This window comes from Jaculus jaculus, chromosome 1, assembly GCF_020740685.1.
Source record: "Jaculus jaculus isolate mJacJac1 chromosome 1, mJacJac1.mat.Y.cur, whole genome shotgun sequence".
NCBI lineage: Eukaryota > Metazoa > Chordata > Mammalia > Rodentia > Dipodidae > Jaculus > Jaculus jaculus.
In genome coordinates, this window is record NC_059102.1 from 224068931 (window position 1) to 224086964 (window position 18034).

Consider the following 18034-nt stretch of genomic DNA (forward strand, 5'->3'; position numbering starts at 1 on the left):
CTGGTGCCACAGTGTAGGACATGGCAGGAATAAGGCCTGGAGGGACTCTTAATTTTGTTTCTGGAACCCTAGCCACCATTCCACCTCCAAGTCTGCTCTGGAACTCTCCTAAGTGCCCTTCTGTTAGAATCCATCCATGCGTGCTGTGTGGCCCCAGCAAGTGGCTTCACCTCTGAGCCTCCATTTGCCTACAGAAGAGCAGTGTATCATTTCTATACAGCAGGTGCTCAACACATGTCCAAGGATGGGGCAGCCATCTCCCATGGGGTAACCCTCCGGTTCCCCCACCATGTAAACAGGAAGCAATTCAGTGGTCCTGGTTTACTTTGAACTGGAAAGGCCCTACCCTGCTGCTCCTGGCCCACCAGGGGCTTGGAGAGAGCTGGGGGGTCTGGTGACCAGAGGGTGCTCCTGGCACCCCTGCCTGCTCCTGCAGCCCAGCCGGGACAGTCCAAGGGCATAAGCCCCACCCCACACAGCCTAACTCAGCTCCAGCTTCCTGAAGTCTAAAAGGCCCCACCGTCCAGAGCTTCCTTCCAGACTATGTGGACTCGGTGATGGCCACATGATGGCCAAGACGTAGGGTGTCTGGGGGCAGGCAGGGCCATCATCCACAGTCTGAGGGGGCAGCAGGCAGCCAGCGGCCTGGTGGGCTCTGGGTGGCACGGATGGGGGATCCAGGGCCAGGCCTGGGAAGCAAGGGTGGGGGCAGAGGACATATGGCTTGGGCGATAAGGCCAGGAAGGGCCTGCAGGGAGGCACCCAGTGCATCCAGCCGGCTTTCCAGGGAGGCCAGGCGAGCTTCCAGATCCTCCTGCTGGGCATGGAGCTCAGACACCACTTCGTAGGTGACACTCTGTGTCTGCAAGAGATGGAGACAGAGGCTGAGACAGACCAAGAGGGTTTAGGGACACAGCTGGCTAGCCCTAGTGGGTGAGTATGTCCCAGGGTTGCCCTGCAGCCGCTTGCTGGAGACTGGGTATGAGGACATACAGACAATGACAGCTTGAGGCCAGCAGCCTAGGATGGTCCTGGGGCCACAGCTGCCCAGAAGGATCTGAAGTGGTAGACACGCTGGGTGACAAGGTACACGTGTCTGATGGTCAGCAACCACTGCATGACCAAAAACAGGAACAAGTTGGGCGTGGTGGCACATGCCTTTAATCCCAGCACTTGGGAGGCAGAGGTAGGAGGATCGCAGTGAGTTTGAGGCCACACTGAGACTACATAGTTAATTCCAGGTCAGCCTAGACCAAAGCGAGACCCTACCTGGGGGGGAAAAAAAAAAAAAGCGAGAACAGGGTCTGGTAAGGCAGCCAGCCTGCCAAATGCTCAGCCAACAGGGTGCAGGCACTCAGAATATCCACCAGGGGGCGAGCAAATATCGACTGAGATCAGCATAGCCCATAGGTGAGATAGGACAATGGGGAGAGCAGGGCTGAGCAAAGTGACAGACTTTCCTCAACTGTCCCTCTGTCACAACCTGTCCTGCAGCAAGAATGTCATTTGGCTGTTGTCTGGCTCCAAGGTAGAGTCCTAATGAAAAGGATGGGTGACATGACCTTCCAGAAGAACACTGGTGGTTGACCAGCAACCAGGAATAAGAAACTGGTACACTGTGCTGGAAATGAGCACCCGCCTAGAATCCCAGTAAGAGACGACGCGGCTGGGAGGTGGAGCCCCACATAGAATCCTAGTGAGGAGGGGGTATGGCTGGGAGGTAGAGCCCAGACTAGAATCTTAGTGAGGGGGGCGTGGCTAGAAAGTAGAGCCCTGCCTAGAATCCCAGTGAGGGGGCATGGCTGGGAGATGGAGACCCGCCTAGAATTCCAGTGAGGGGCAAGGCTGCAGACCCAGCATGGGAGAGGACTTGGGCTCCATCCCCAGGGCAGATGACAAGTGTCTCTCTTCTGGGTGCTCACCTTGGCCAGATCAGCCAGAGCGTTGGCCTGGTCGTTCAGCTTCCCTTGCTCGATCCTCACGCTACGGAGCCTGCAGAGACAGGGCAGATGAGCCACAGGTCAGGTGCCACTGCAGTGCAGAGGAGGTTCCCGGGGTAGACCGGTACCTAGGCTACTACACTGATGGAGGGAAGTGTCTGCATGATTGGCTCAAATCAGGTCAGTTCCTGGACCTCAGACCAGCTCATGGGACAGAAATGCCCCCTGCCCTCTGGGGGCATGCCCCTTCTGTGCCTCATGCTCCCTGCTCATCATGCACCCCAGACCCTACCCTTGAAAACTTACTTCTGAGCTCTGGCAGGATCCAGCGGAGCAGGACAGAAAAATCCCAATGTCATTTTAATGTCATCACAAAGATACCACACCAGTGCCCGCCTAGATGTGCCACCTCAGGGCTGAGCAGGGCATTCTGGACTGCTGAAGGCATTATTAGTCCATGGGGACAGTTCTGTCACCTGCCTCTCTCCATGATGTCCTTACCACCCACAGAAGGTCAAGTGGAGCTGCCTTCAGCCTTGACACCTCCCTGGGTAAGGCATCCAGCCTTGGAGGGGACAGTTTGCCCAGAAATACTGCCCACAGTGGATACTGAGGCTCACAGGGGCAATCCCCAGTCATGGCCACACAGATAGGATTTGAACCCATGCAGGCCCTTGCACCTTGGACTGTCATGCCACCCTAGGTGGTGGGGGAGGGTGTGTGGTGCAGGACATACCTATGGGATGAGCAGGACAGTCCTGGAACACTGCCCACATCACCATGTGTTCTGACCTGTTCCAGTCCTGCTGTGCATGTGCAAGGTCCTGGGTTTCATTTCCCAACACTGGGGCCAAAACGTCCAAAGTTGCGTGGGTTCAATGAAGATACACGCACACACGATGACTCACCTTGCGCATGTGCACACACACACACACACACACAGCCTCAAGGAGATGCAGGGTGGGGCTGCTTCCACAAGCCAAGGACCATCACCCCTCAGTCTACTCTAGGAGCATCATGGGATCTGCAGCTCAGGACATGGCTGCAGCTTGCCAGGTCAGCCTGTCCCCCTCTAAGCCTGCTTTCTGACTTCTGCTTGGTATTCTCGACCCTGGGACACCTGGTCAAACCCCACCCTCCCTCTAGGCCCTAATTCAAACTAATTTCTTGGTTTTTAGAGGGTTTGTGGGGATAGCAGTATAGAGTACCTGCCTGAGACTGCCTTGCTCTAAGAAAAAGGGGCACACACACAATTGGCATAGTGGGTACCTTCTTCATAGATATAACTTATCAACTCCCACACTCCTATTTTCCCATTCTGGAACCTTCTAAAACATTTCCTGGAACAAAGACTAGGGTGGGGCCATGTGTGCGCCTGAGCTTGGACTTCAGGCTGATTGGGACCTGCTTGTGGGACTAGCAGTCATGTGACAGTCCCTGCTGCCATGTGTAGCGGACCACATGTGAGAAACCCTTACTTGTGTCTCCAGTGCTTTTTCTAAGCACCTCCTTTTTCTCCATGAAAATTTTCTTTTTCTTTTCTTTATTTATTTGACAGTGTATGTGTGTGAGAGAAAGAGAGAGAGAGAATCAGCACACCACCACAAACAAACCCCAGATGCATGTGCCACCTTGTGTGTCTGCCTTACATGGGTCCTGGAGAATTGAATCTGGGTCCTTTGTCTTTGCAGTAAGCGCCTTAATTGCAGAGCCATATCTCCAGCCCCCAAATTTTCTTTTTTTGTTTTTTTGAGGTAGGGTCTTGCTATAGCCCAGGCGGACCTGGAATTCACTATGGAGTCTCAGGGTGGGCTCAAACTCACAGTGATCTTCCTACCTCTGCCTCCCGAGTGCTGGCATTAAAGGGGTATGCCACCATGCCTGACACAAAAATTTTCTTAATAAACTCCAAATTTGCTTCATAAAAATAATTCTGCCAGGCATAGTGGCATATGCCTTTAATCCCAGCATTGGGGAGGCATAGGTAGGAGGGGATACACACATCTGGAGTTCACTTGCAGTGTCTGGAAGCCCTGGTATGCCGATTCTCTCCCTCCCTCCCCCCTTCCATCATATAAATTAATAAAAATAGGCAAACTCAAGAAACGTGAAGGGAGGACCACAGCAACCAATGGAGGAGCAGATCACGAGGTAGAGGATCATGTGGACCAGCGAGAGAACTAGAGCCACCATCCACAGCCTCCCCCCCCCCCCCCACTGCCAGTGCAAGTGCCAGCAAACACCAGACACCTGCGGAAAGGAGCTCACAGCACCCAGCACCAGCGACCAGATCAGCAATTCAGTGACCCAGCCAGCCTATGTGAACCCACAATGCACCAAAGAGGGACCCAAGCAGGAGTGCAGCATAACTGAGACCAAAATCATCCCAAAAGGTAACTGGGTTTACACCAGGTCAGTACCCGCAAAATAAGCCTGACATATAGGCTTGAATCAGAAGTGCTAATTGTACCTTCCATATCAGGATAAATTATATATTAAATCTGATGGATGGTCAAATTTTCCATTCTTAAATAAGCTATATTTTGGGCTTGTTATTTGTTGCTTTCTGATTGATAGTGGCTTTGTTTCCTCTTCTGTTGTTCATTAAAGAAGGGTCTCACTTGGTCACAAGCTGACTTGGAACCCTCAACAGACCAAAAATCTTAACCTACAAGTTGACATGATTAAGGGTGTGGGGCAACACACACCCTAAGGGACTGGGACTTTGTTAGAGGATCTGGTTGTCTTAATACCTACTCTTGCATAAATACTCTGTGTTGTTTTTCCTTGAATGTGTACATTGTTTAGTTAAATTTCAAAATCTGCCTGTATTTTGTTCCACCCAACCTACTTGAACACTCTCATACCAGGCAAACCCAACATCAAGGGTCACTTTTGTAGATACTCTGAGAGTCTCAAGAGCCACACCTAGCACCTTAAGCTCCTAGCCTGAAGATATATAAACTCAGATTTATTCATACATCTAATAGCACTGCAGCTAACTAGAAAATCCAAGCATTAAATTGATCCAAGATGCAAAAATATGTACATTATAATACAAGAAACACAAAAAAATCAAGACAATATAAATCCACCAAAAAGTGCTAATGCATTAGAAATGACCTCCAGTAAGAATGAGTTAGAGGAAATGCCTGAGAAAGATTTCAAAAGAATGATTATAAATATGCTCAAAGAAGTCAAAGAGGAAATCAAAGGAATCAAAGAAGACACAGGAAACCAATTTAATGAAATAAAGAGGTCAATACAAGACATAAATAAGGAAATAGAAATAATAAAGAAAACCCAGTCAGAATGCAGTGATGTATTCCAGGTTCTGAAAGATAACACGTGTCAACCAAGGTTACTTTATCCTGCAAAACTATCCATTCAAATACACAGAAAAATAAGGATATTCCACAACAAAAGCAGACTAAAGGAGTATGTGAAGACAAAACCAACCAGATCTACAGAAAATACTTGAAAGAATCCTCCATGCTGAAGAGAAAGAAAAGCAAACATATAAGAAACCTGGAAAAACAAACAATACTCAAATACTAGTTAATACAAGAGAGCAAAGGTAAAACCTGAAGAACTACAAACAATGGCAAAAATAAATACACACCTTTCAATAATATCTCTTAATATCAACAGCCTCAATGCCCCAACCAAAAGACATAGGTTTACAGACTGGGTTAAAAAGCAGGATCCTTCAATTTGTTGCCTCCAAGACTTTCACATTTCTACAAAGGATGGACACTATCTTAGAGTGAATGGTTGGAAAACGGTGTTTCAAGCAAATTGGCCTAGTAAACAAGCAGGGATTGCTATCCTAATATCTGACAAGGAAGACTTCAGTCCAACATTAGTTAGGAAAGATAAGGAAAGTCACTTTATATTGATTAAAGGCTCCAACAGAAGGACTTTACAATCCTAAACATATATGCAATGGAAACTTTAAAACACTCAAGCAAAAAATTGCAGAAGACACTAAGAAATGGAAAGACATCGCCTTGTTCTTGGATCAGAAGAATCAATATTGTGAAAATGGCAATCTTACCAAAAGCAATCTACACATTTAATGCAATCCCCATCAAAATTCTAATAGCATCCTTCATGGAAATAGAAACAACAATCCAAAAATTCATTTGGAAGCACAAAAAATCTTGAATATCTAAAACAATACTGAGCAACAAAAATAAGGCTGGTGGTATCACCATACCTGATTTTAACCTATACTACAGAGCCATAGTAACAAAATCAACATAGTACTGGCACAAAAGCAGACCTGTAGATCAATGGAACAGAATAGAGGACCCAGATGTAAGTCTGAGTAGCTACAGTCACCTGATATTAAACAAAAATGCCAAAAATATTAATTGGAGAAAAGACAGCCTCTTCAGCAAATGATGCTGGAAAAACTGGCTATGTATCTATAGAAGGATGAAAATAGATTCTTCTCTCTTACCATGCACAAGTCCAAATGGATGAAAGACCTTAACATCAGACCTGAAACTCTGAAACTGCTAGAGGAAAAAGTAGGGGAAACCTTTCAACATATTGGTTTTGGCAAAGACTTTCTGAATATAACCCTAATTGCTCAGGCAATGAAACCAGGGAAGGGATACCTTCCAGTGAGTTGTTGGCCAGGGAGGTCCCTGATGCCCCCAAAACATTACAGGCCATTTCCGAGACCCTTCGTTACCCACCAGGAATAGATGGTAAGACCCTATTGCTGAAGACTACATACTTGGGCTGCAAGGCCACTGAGAAATCCTGCTAGAACTGAGCTAATAACCTCCTCCATGTAGACCAGCTGAAAGAAAGCTGAAAGAAGCCATTCTGCATGCAGTTCAGTGGGAGAGAGAAATCACCAGTGAAGATACTCAACAGTGGATGCTGCAAGACTTATGTTTTGCCAGCCAGGCCAAATGAGCCAATGGGTGCAATAGCAGCATGTCTGTCATGGTGGAAACCAACTGCCCTCTAATTGGACTAGAGGCTTGCTCCATGGGAGGGAATACATCCCTGATGCTGAAAACCTACAACAGGAGCAGTCATGAGCCCTAGGGGTGTAACCTCTGCTGCTGTCTGGCTAAATATATATATATATATATATATATATATATATATACACACACACACACACACACACACACACACACACACACACATACTATGCTCATCAAACTGCCCAGTAAGCACTTCTCTTTATGCTCATATCCATACACTAATGCTACTCTCACTTTTGGTTTATAGAGAACCTTTTCTTGTCAGATGGTAGTGACCTTGGGATGACCCAAAAGGCACCATGGTGCTGAGAAGTGACAGAGGAGTGCTCAGCACTGAAACATTTCTATCGCATGTTCCAAGGCTCAAGGTCCATTGCGGAAGAGGTGGCAGAAAGAATGTAAGAGCCAAAGGAAGGGTAGGATTCCTTACAGCGTGCTCCTCCAGACACAAAATGGCCTGGGTATCCATGACCTCACAGTGTCTGACACTACCTACACAAGACCAACATAAAAGGAGGAAAAGATGATGACATCAAAATAAAAGAGAGACTGATTGAGATGGGAAGGAGATATGATAGAGAATCGCGTTCCAAATGGGTAGGTGGGGGAAGGGAGGGCCATGGGATATTGTTTACAATCATGGAAGTTGTTAATAAAAATAACAAATTTAAAAATTAAAAATTAAATTAAAGATAAATAAATAAAAATAATAAACAGGGCTGGAGAGATGGCTTAGTGGTTAAGGCGCTTGCTCGTGAAGCCTAAAGAACCATGTTTGATTCTCCAGATCCCACGTATACCCGAGTACCAGATACCCCAGTATCTGGAGTTTGATTGCAGTGGCTGAGGCCCTGTCATGCCAATTCTCTCTCTCTCTCTAATTAAAAAATAAAATAAAATAAAAATAAAAAAAGAAATCAAACTAAACCAAGGTTTCCAACCCTGAACACACACCAGGATTTCCCTGGGATTTAGGATAGAGCCAAGTTGCACCTCAGACTCTACTGTAACTAGTGCTTCCAGTGGCTGGTGGCATTGTTAAAAGCCTCCCCCTCCAGCCACAGGTGACTCATTTACTAGACTAAATTATTATTAGGTCAGATGCAAAAGAAAAGCAGAGGAAATTAAATAACTTCTACTTGTCTGATGGGTCAGAACACACTGAATTCTGGGCTTCCTGACAAAGCAAAAGGAGAAAATTGGGACTGGAGAGATGGTTTAGCAGTTAGGGCACTTGCCTGCGAAGCTTAAGAACTAATGTTTGAATCTCCAGGTCTCACATAGCCAGATGTACAGTGAGGCCACAGTGCAATGTCGCATATGCTCACATGGGGGTGTATGCTTCTGGAGTTCATTCACAGAAGCTGAAGGCCCTGGTGCAACCATTCTTAATCTCTCTGCATCTTTCTCTCTCTCAAAAATGAATAATTAAACTCCTTGGGGGCTGGAGGGATGGCTTGGTGGTTAAGGCATTTGCCTACAAAGCCTACCCACATAAAGCCAGATGCACAAGGTGGCACATATGTCTAGAGATCCTTTCCAGTAGTTGGAGGCCTGGCATGCCCATTCTCTCTGTCTCTCTTTTTCTCCCTCTCTCTCAAATAAATAAATAAAATATTTAAAAAAAAAAACATGGGATAGGTATGGTGGCTCATGCCTTTATTCCCAGCACTAGGAAGGCAGAGGTAAGAGGATCACCATGAGTTCCAGGCCACCCTGACACTATATAGTGAATTCCAGGTCAGCCTGAACTAGACTGAGACCCTATAAGTAGTAGTAGTAGTAGTAGTAGTAGTAGTAGTAGTAGTAATAAATAAAAAACATGGGTAATGGTGGTAAACACATATCATAACCTAGTCAAAGAAATTGAGGGATTGGGCTGGAGAGATGGCTTAGCAGTTAAGGCACTTGCCTGCAAAGCCAAAGGACACAGGTTCAACTCTCCAGGACCCACATAAGCCAGATCTGGAGATCCTTTGCAAAGGCTGGAGGCCCTGATGCACCCATTCTCTATCTGCCTCTTCTCCTCCCTCCCTCTCTTTCTCTCATAAAATAAATTTTAAAAACTTAAGAAATTCAAGCACTGAATTAAAATGGACTTGATAGAAAAACAAACTTTTTAAAGAGAAATTTGCTTCAAAGTCTCAAAGGATGAAATCATTTTGGTTATCCCACTAACTAAGATCATGTACTCTGTGACACTGGTATTGGGTGGATATCCTCACCTATCAGAGGCCACTGTCCCAGCTGAGCACCAAGCCCCTCCCCTGCCTCCCTCTGATCATCTCACCGCCCCAGCACCGTAGGCCCCATGAGTAACCAGCCCGGAGGAAAGCCAGTGTGTGGCACAAGCCACACAGAGTCGGCCAGCCTGGCCAGGCAGCCCAAAAACCAGGTGGCAGGAAATGCAAGCTGGAAGGGAGCTGGACTTACTGATGGATGGCTTGGAGGAACTTACGCTGGTGTTTCCGAACCCGGGCTTGCTCAGGCTTCTTCACCAGCCTGGTGTGTTTGTAGATGAGCCATGTCTCCCTGAGAACATTTGCAGCAGCATTTTTTACCTGGGGCCAGGGAAAAGAAAAAAAGAAAAACAAAATAACAACAACAACAACAACAAAAAAGTAACTCAGGATCTGTACAACTGTCAAAAACTTCTGGGAAATTCTGGAAACGTCTAGAAAACTCTAGAACTTGTAGAAAACTTATAAAAATTTCCAGAAACTTCTGCAAACAAGTATAATCACTGAGCCATCTTCCCAGACCGAACTTCTAGAAACTTCTGGAAGCCCATAAACTGCCTCAGATGTGTCTGCACGGTAGGCTGGGAGGGGGTGGCATGCACAATCCCACTGAAGCAGTATCAGTCTGTAACACACTTGTCTGGCTCAGCATGGCCCAGCACCTTCCTCCACCCCTTGGGAATATGAGCCCAGCATATCTGCACATGGGAAGCTGGGGACAGAACCAAACAGTCTTGGCATGGGCAGTGTGAGGCGCCACAGACACAAATGTGCCCAGTGTGTGCAGAAGTGAGGCAGGGAGGAGCAGGGCTCACCCGCTTCGTGAGCTGTGTGTCCATCATGAAGTTGTGCACATGTTTTTCAGCCTTGGTGAGTTCCAGCTTGCGGGCCACCACCGCCACCACCAGTGCTGTGCAGCCGGCTCCCTGTGTGTGAGAGGGGGGGTCAGCATACAGGTAGGGCCACCCCTCCTGCCAGGGGGCTGCTCCCATTCTACCCTTTGCCAGGGTGAGGAGTGGGAGAGGTGAAAGGTGAGACAGGAAAGTGGTTGGAAGGGAGGAGTGTCTGCCCTGGAACACAGAGAACAGGGAACCTACACACTCAAGATCTCTCCTACCCCAAAGGGGCCAGGGAGGTTAGTGACAGGTCCCATATGGCTCTAATGCTGATATGCTGGGCCTGAGTGAACTGGGCACACAAGAGAGCAGGCTCTCCGGCGACATGACGCTCCAAAAGCACAGTGGGGGTTGACCAGAGGCCAGGAACAAGAAAATGGAACACTGTGCTGGAAGTGAGCAGCTGCCTAGAATCCCCATGAGGGAGGGGGTGTGGCTGGAAGGTAAAGCCCAGCCTAGAATCCCAGTACAGGGCCTGGGTGAGAGGTGGAGCCCCGCCTAGAATCCCAGTGAGGAGGGGCGTGGCTGGGAGGTGGAGCCCCGCCTAGAATCCTAGTGAGGGCAGGGTCTTTCTGGCATTTTGGACCCTAGGCTCCACCTGTAGCACCTGATCTGGGTGGTCTTAGCAGTGAGGAGTGAGACAGGGGTATGGAAGTGTCAGGTCAGTATAGTATGAAACTGTCCCAAAAGAATGAGCAAAAGAAAGATAAGTGTACACTTGAAAATTCCTGATTTTGGCCAGGTGTGGTGATGCACACCTTCAATGGGAGGCAAAGGCAGGAGGATCGGTGTGACTTCGAGGCCATCCTGAGACTAGTGAATTCCAGATCAGCCTGGTTTAGAGTGAGACTCTACCTGATTTTGTGTCTTGTACTTTTCATGTTATGAGAATAAAATCAAGCCAGGTGTAGTGGCAAACACCTTTAATCTCAGCACTTGGGAGGCAGAGGTAGGAGGGTCACCGTGAGTTCAAGGCCAGCCTGATACTACATAGTGAATTTCAGGTTAGCCTGGGCTAGAGGGAAACCCTACCTTGAAAAAAAAAAAAAAAAAGAGTCCCACCCCTAAAATCATGGATAGATGGCCTCACTACACTTGAGATACTCCTCTGGTCTCAAGTGTACCTTTTGGGCGTGGTTCAGAGGTAGAAGAACCCTGTTTTCTATACAGGAGGACCCGGGTTCTGTTCTTAGCCACCAATACAAAAAAGACACACACTAGAGTATGTCTAGATCTACTTGCTCCTGGGGGAAAGACAGGGAACAAGCTGTAGCTTACAGATAACTTCCTGGAAGAAGCCACCGTTTTGGCAGCTTACTCCATTAAGGGATAGAGGATACACACAGAACCTTCTGATGGACAGTCCCCATCAGGAGAGGTGGCTTTTGCTAATCCCTCTGGGCCTCTCTGGGTGTGAAGGCTTTGGCCCTATGACATTTCTTTGTTCTACCCACTTTTCCAACTAGGGGAGGGTGGATGAGGACCATCTTTATAGTTTTCCTTTGGACTTTCAGTTGGAGGCAAGCTAGGTGACATCAGCCAAACTGTCCTGAAGCCATTTACTGGAAAACAGCTCACTGGGATAAGCCCAGGAAGGCTGAGGTCCAGGGCAGGGTGGACATGACAGGCCTCTCTTGTTTTCATTTAGATTTGTTTCCCTGTGTAGCCAATGCTGTCCTGAACTCTGACCCTCCTGCCTCAGCCTCCTGAGTGCTGGGAGGATAGGCCTGACACCACACCCAGCTGATAGTCCGTTTTTGTTTTTGTTTTCACTTTAAAAAAAATAAAATATCAGCTGGGCGTGGTGGCACACGCCTTTAATCCCAGCACTCGGGAGGCAGAGGTAGGAGGATCGCCATGAGTTTGAGGCCACCCTGAGACTACATAGTGAATTCCAGGTCAGCCTGGGCTAGAGTGAGACCCTACCTCAAAAAACCAAAAAAAAAAAAAAATTGAGAGAGAAAAAGGCATATAGATAGATTGATAGTGTGTGTGTGTGTGTGTGTGTGTGTGTCGGGGTCTTTATCCATTGCAAACAAACTCCACATGCACCACCTTGTGCCTTTGGCTTACCTGGGTCCTGGGGACTCAAACCTGGGTCCTTTGGCTTTGCAAGCAAGTACCTTAACCATTAAGTATCTCTCCAGCCTGATCGTCCTGTTTTGTAAGAACTTTGGGCTTCCAGAAGGAAGGGAGGGGTTAAAAAAAAGTGTTGATGGAATGGCAGGGAGAGAGACAAAGGTTTGCCCAAGGGTACCTACACCCACCAAAGGCTGACTTCAGCAGTGTCTCCCTCCAGTCACGGGAAACAGTCCACTCTACGGGCACTTAGAATCAGGCTAGGCTGTGACGTCCAAGCACGGTGAAGTGTGCCTCGCATTCACTAAAGGAACCCACTTGGTCCTTGCAACAAGCTGACCAAGTGGGGCTCAGCTACAGCTGAGGACATGGAGGCATGGAAGCATCAAGACGCAGATCCAGAGAGTACATGAGGGCTGGGAGAGGGAGGTGAGCTCCCCATCTGAAGGGCTAGAAGCCAAGAGTTGTAAATAAATGAGGCCAGGAAAGCTGAGCATGGTGGCGCACACCTTTAATCCCAGCACTCAGGAGTCAAAGGCAGGAGGATTCCCCATGAGTTCAAGGCCACTTTGAAGATACACAGTGAATTCCAGGTCAGCCTGGGCTGGAGTGAAACCCTACCTTGAAAAAAAAAAAGTCCAGAGAGAAAAGGCAATGCCAGTGAAGTGAGGGGAAATATTCCTGTTTATAGAGAACCACAGCTTCTGGGAGGGGTGACATACTCAGGGCTAAAAACATTCAAAAGAAGGGGCTGCGGAGACAGTTCAGTGGTTGAAGGTGCTTGCTTGCAAAGCCTGCTGGCCCAGGTTCAGTTCCCCAGCCCCCACACAAGCTGAACCAAAAAGGAAGCTCTGGCTTGCCATGACATACATATGTAAAGAAATAATTGTTTCTTTTTAGAGGTAGGGTCCCACTCTAACCTAGGCTGACCTAGGATTTGCTATGTAGTCTCAGGCTAGCTTTGAACTCACAACAATTCTCCTACCTTGGCCTCCTGAGTGCTGGGATTAAAGGCCTGGGTCACCATGCCAGCAATGAACAATTTTTTTTAATTCAATAGATTGCTAGAGATGGCTCGGCAATTAACGGTGCTTGCTTGCAAAGCCTGATGGCCCTAATTTGATTCTCCAGCACCTACATACAGCCAGATACACTAAGTGGCACATGTGTGGAGTTCATTTTCAGTGACAGGAAGCCCTGGCACACCCATCCTCACTCTGTCTGCCTCTTTCCGTTTCTCTCTGTCTCTCTCAAATAAGTAAATAAAATATTAAAAAAAAAAACAAAAAGGGCTGGAGAGATGGCTTAGCGGTTAAGCGCTTGCCTGTGAAGCCTAATGACCCCGGTTCGAGGCTCGGTTCCCCAGGTCCCACGTTAGCCAGATGCACAAGGGGGCGCACGCGTCTGGAGTTCGTTTGCAGAGGCTGGAAGCCCTGGCGTGCCCATTCTCTCTCTCTCCCTCTATCTGTCTTTCTCTCTGTGTCTGTCGCTCTCAAATAAATAAACAAACAAAAAAAAATTAAAAAAAAAACAGATGTCTCAAGAGGCCTGTAGATTCCTGGTAGCATCAAAGGGAAGGAAAGAGCCAGGTAGAGGAAGGGTGCGGGCTAGCACTGGGAAGAATGCTGATCTGTACACAGGGATATGCAAGGCTGAGGGGTGGGGGTGAGCTCCCCATCTGCAGAAGTCTGCAGGGTTGGGGAAGCAGCATGAGCTTCCTGTCCAGGTCGGCATGCAAGAGACAAGGACAGCCGGAGTGTACCTTGCAGGGCAGTCTGCCTTACCATGATGCCAGTGAGCAGGCACACGCCCTTCCCACAGTAGGTGTGGGGCACCATGTCTCCATAGCCGATGGACAGGAAGGTAATGGAGATGAGCCACATGGCCCCCAGGAAGCTGCTGGTCACTTCCTGTTTGTCGTGGTACCTGGGGGGCGGGAGTGGAGAGGGCTGTTATCCTCAGGGCTGTGTATACCTGCTGCTTAGGGATCCGCATGGACAGTGGGTGAGGAAGACCCTGCTGTCTGCAGGCGTGGGGTGATAAGTGCTGTGTATGAGCTGGTCCTGGGAAGCAGGAGGCACAGAGGCATACATACTCTTCCTGCTTTGTTCCTTCCCAGACACCCAGGCCGGGACCTGGCAACCACACACATGCACAGGGTTGTCCCCCATAAAGACAAACACATAGTGAGGACAAGGGGTGGCTGGGACACCAGAAGCAACAAGCATTAGGTCAGATACCAGGAAGAACCTCCCCAGCTAGCGAGCCTCAGAGAGAGACAGCTGGGGAGTCAGAAGACTGGCAGGTAGGCTGAAGGAGGAGAAGAGGGCATCCTCGCCCTTAGCCTTGGATTCAAGGAGAGGAGTCTGCAGAGAGATGAGCCAGGGCTCCATTTTGGCTCTCACCCTGTGACCCCACATAACCGCACTGCAAAGATGTTAAAGCTGCATGGACCCAGACTGAGGTGGGGAAACTGGCTCGCTGGGTCTTGGGGACCTGCTCACAACCCCCAAACCTCCTGGGGAAAATCCTAGTAGATTTTATTTGCTTGCTATTGAGACAGGGTGTCATGCAACCCAGGCTGGCCTCTAACTGTGTAGCCGAGGATGTCCTTGAACTCCTGATCCTCCTTTCCACCCCCAATGCTGGGATGACAGGTGATGGCCTGTGTCTAGAGAAAAACGCCCCATGGAAGTCCGTAGGGTCTCTCTCACAGCTCACACCACATCACGGTGTCTCATACCCAGGGTCTCTCACGGCTAACCTTTTCTCCTTTGGGGTGGGCCCTGCCCCATAGGCACACTAACATCAGCCAGCCACACAGACTCCTCATTCCTTAGCCTTTAGTGATAAACATCCTGAGACATAGAAAAGTTGTCCCCTTCTGCCCCACTAGGCCTGCCCTGGCAGCCTTCTTTCCCTCCCTCCCAACTAATCTTAAATTCCTGGCAGGTAGATTGGTGGGTGGGGAGGGGAGTGTGACAGGGCTGGTGGCAGCTTGGAGCACAGGGGGCTCATCAGATGGCAGGCCTCACATGCTCTCCCTGTGGTCCAGTAGGGAGGTCAGAGGTGGGAAAGAAAAGTTAACATGAACCATGAACATTCCATGTCAGAGCATGCCTGGTGTCCCTGAGCCAGTGGACTCTGACACTGGGCTAGACATCAGCGTTCAGCATTGGATACCTGGGGAAGGTGAGGGACATGGCGGAGGATAGGCACTCCCCACATCTTAAGTTGATGAGTATTGTGCCTCCAGGGGTTGGGGATCAGTTGTGGGGGTAGGTCGGGGCATCACCTCTCACACACGCGTACAGTCCAGGCAGCCACAATCCAGGAGGAGATGCTGAAGACAAGCAGGACAGTGCCAGGGCAGATGGTCATGAGCGTCTTCATGACGAAGCGCGTGTTGAAGGTGACGCGGTTGAGGGCTCCGATGCTGCGGCTCGAGGCGTCTGTGAAGACCTTGCTGTGTAGCAGCATGACGCGGGCCAGGAGGTAGAGGCGCAGGAACATGGGGATGGACAGCAGCACATCCACATCGGCTTCAGCCGCCGATGGCGCCAGTGAGAAGGCCAACCGTGCCGTCCACGTGAAGCGGTAGTGACCGGGCACTGGGTGGATGGCGCACACGGCCAGCTCGAGTGAGATGAGGGACACACGCTCCCACGTCATGGCTATGCGCCAGTCGTCTGCACCATTGTCCACCAGGAACAGCTGCAGAGGGAGGCAAAAGGCCGGGTGGGTCACCTGCAGTCTTGGAGCACCCCCAAAGAGAACCTTGGCTTAGCCTCATACTCCACCCAGTCTCAGGATTTTTAACAAAGATTTATTTATTTATTTATTTTGAAACAGGGTCTCACATAGCCCAGGCTGGTCTCGAACTTCTGATGACAGGCGAGTACCAGCCATTAGATCTAAGTTACATCTAAAGTCTTGCTTCCAAGCACTTTGGAGGCTGAGGCAGGAGTTTAATATGTAGCCTGAGGTACACAGCAAGAGGGTGTGTCAAGCAAAAAGAAGTGGGGAGCTGGAGAGATGGCTTAGCGGTTAAGCGCTTGCCTGTGAAGCCTAAGGACCCCAGTTCGAGGTTTGATTCCCCAGGACTCACGTTAGACAGATGCACAAGGGGGCGCACGCATCTGGAGTTCCTTTGCAGTGGATGAAGGCCCTGGCACACCCTTTCTGTCTCTGTCTCTCTCTATCTGCCTTTCTTTCTCTGTCGCTCAAATAAATTTTTTAAAATGAACAAAAAAAATTAAAATAAAAAAGAAGTGGAATCCAGGTGGGGTGGCTCATGCCTTTTATCCCAGCACTCAGGAGGCAGAGATAGGAGGATTGCATGAGTTTGAGGCCACCCTGAGACTACATAGTGAATTCCAGGTCAGCCTGAGCTACACTGAAACCCTACCTCAAAAAACAAAAAACAAACCAACAAAAAAAGTGGACTGGGGAGATGACTCAGTGGATAAAGCACTTGCTGTACAAGCATGAGGACCTGAGTTTGGAACCCAGACCCCATGTGAAAGCCAGGCTTGGCAGAGACAAATCCCCCAGTAAAGGGCTGGTCAAATCAACCTGCTCTGGGTTCAAGTGAGAGGCCCTGCTTCAGTAAATGAAGCAGTGATTGAGGAAGACACTTGAAACTAACCTCCACACATAGGAACACACATACACACGTGCAGGTCACCCCACAAAGGAAGGAAGGGTGGAAAGGTCAAGTACAGAGATGTGGACCTGTCTCCCTGGCTGCAGATGTGTCCCCACTGGACAGCAGCAGGGAGTGCTGTTCCCAGGGAGCCCCACTGAGATGGAAGGGCACCACCCCAGCCTCTGCTAGCACTGAGCTGGGGTGCTCGGGCGGATGGGTGGTGGGGTCAGCACACTTTGCACTTAAGGCATTATCAATTCATGATGTGCTTACCAGGGCATTGTCAGCCACTGAACCTCACTCCATTAGGGCTCTCTCTCCCCCACTCCCAGCCCCACCTTCAGGTTTGCCTGTTCTGGAAAGTTCCCAGCAGTGGGGGACTACACCTGTAGCCCTGTGGGTCTGGTCTGTTCCATGCTCTGGATTCTTGAGTCATCCACATTGAAGCTACAGTCAGTGCTCATGGCACTATATCCCCTTAAACAAAAGCCATGCCAGGTTTCCAATCCCTAGTACCCCAGGCTAGATTTGAAAACAGAGTCTAAGCTGAGCACAATAGGGCATACTTATTACCCCAGCACTCAGGAGACTGAGGCGGGAGAATCTGGAGTTTCAGGGTGTCTTTGGATACACTGAGTTTCAGACCAGGCTGGGCTATATGAGACTGAACATGAAAAAACAAACAAAAGTCCTCAAAGATAGACTTGTCTGGTGGTCACTGAGAGGTACAGAAGAGGAGGTGCCTGGAAACCCTGTCACATGTTGGATGCAGGCACCCAGGAACCACATCATCTCAGCTAGGGGGACCAACCTGGATCTCACGGGCATGATAGAGGATGACGAGACCGAGCAAGATGACCGTAGACAGGCTGATGAGGCATTTCAGTGCAAACGAGTACAAAGATGCCTGGAGACAGAGAGGGGACACTATGATACTGCAGCAGATAGGGGTCTCCCGTCTGCACAGGGATTGTGGCATTGCTATTCAGGAAGCAAAGCCTGTGAGGACAGAGGCTGCCCAGATGGCTTTCTCCCACCCAGCAAGTCTAGGTCACCACAGTCTTCTAGGGGGCATGTGGAACCAGGTGGCCTTTGGCAGACACCAGATCCTCCATCCTGCCTCATTTCTGGGTTGCAACTGACAGCAAGGTGGCCCAAGCATGTCAGTCTACAAAGTCTGGTCTGACATGGGCCACACGCCTCCAGTCCACCAGGCCCTGTC

The 18034-nt window shown here is 49.1% G+C and overlaps 1 protein-coding gene across 8 annotated transcripts in view; it reads right to left on the minus strand.

Moving 5' to 3' along the window:
- Positions 1 to 306: 306 nt before the first annotated feature.
- Kcnn1 (potassium calcium-activated channel subfamily N member 1) overlaps positions 307 to 18034 on the minus strand; it is a 32659-nt gene continuing 14931 nt past the window's right edge. For 7 of the 8 annotated variants that reach the window (XM_004665937.2, XM_045133302.1, XM_045133287.1 and 4 more), the window contains 8 exons: positions 17624 to 17719; positions 15460 to 15878; positions 13949 to 14090; positions 10005 to 10115; positions 9383 to 9510; positions 2247 to 2255; positions 1923 to 1992; positions 307 to 862 (listed from right to left, as the gene is read on the minus strand). In XM_004665937.2, the coding sequence (XP_004665994.2) occupies positions 608 to 862; positions 1923 to 1992; positions 2247 to 2255; positions 9383 to 9510; positions 10005 to 10115; positions 13949 to 14090; positions 15460 to 15878; positions 17624 to 17719 (1230 nt within the window). In that variant the 3' untranslated portion in view covers positions 307 to 607. The remainder of the gene's footprint in view (positions 863 to 1922; positions 1993 to 2246; positions 2256 to 9382; positions 9511 to 10004; positions 10116 to 13948; positions 14091 to 15459; positions 15879 to 17623; positions 17720 to 18034) is intronic. The other variant, XM_045133309.1, reaches the window with a different exon arrangement.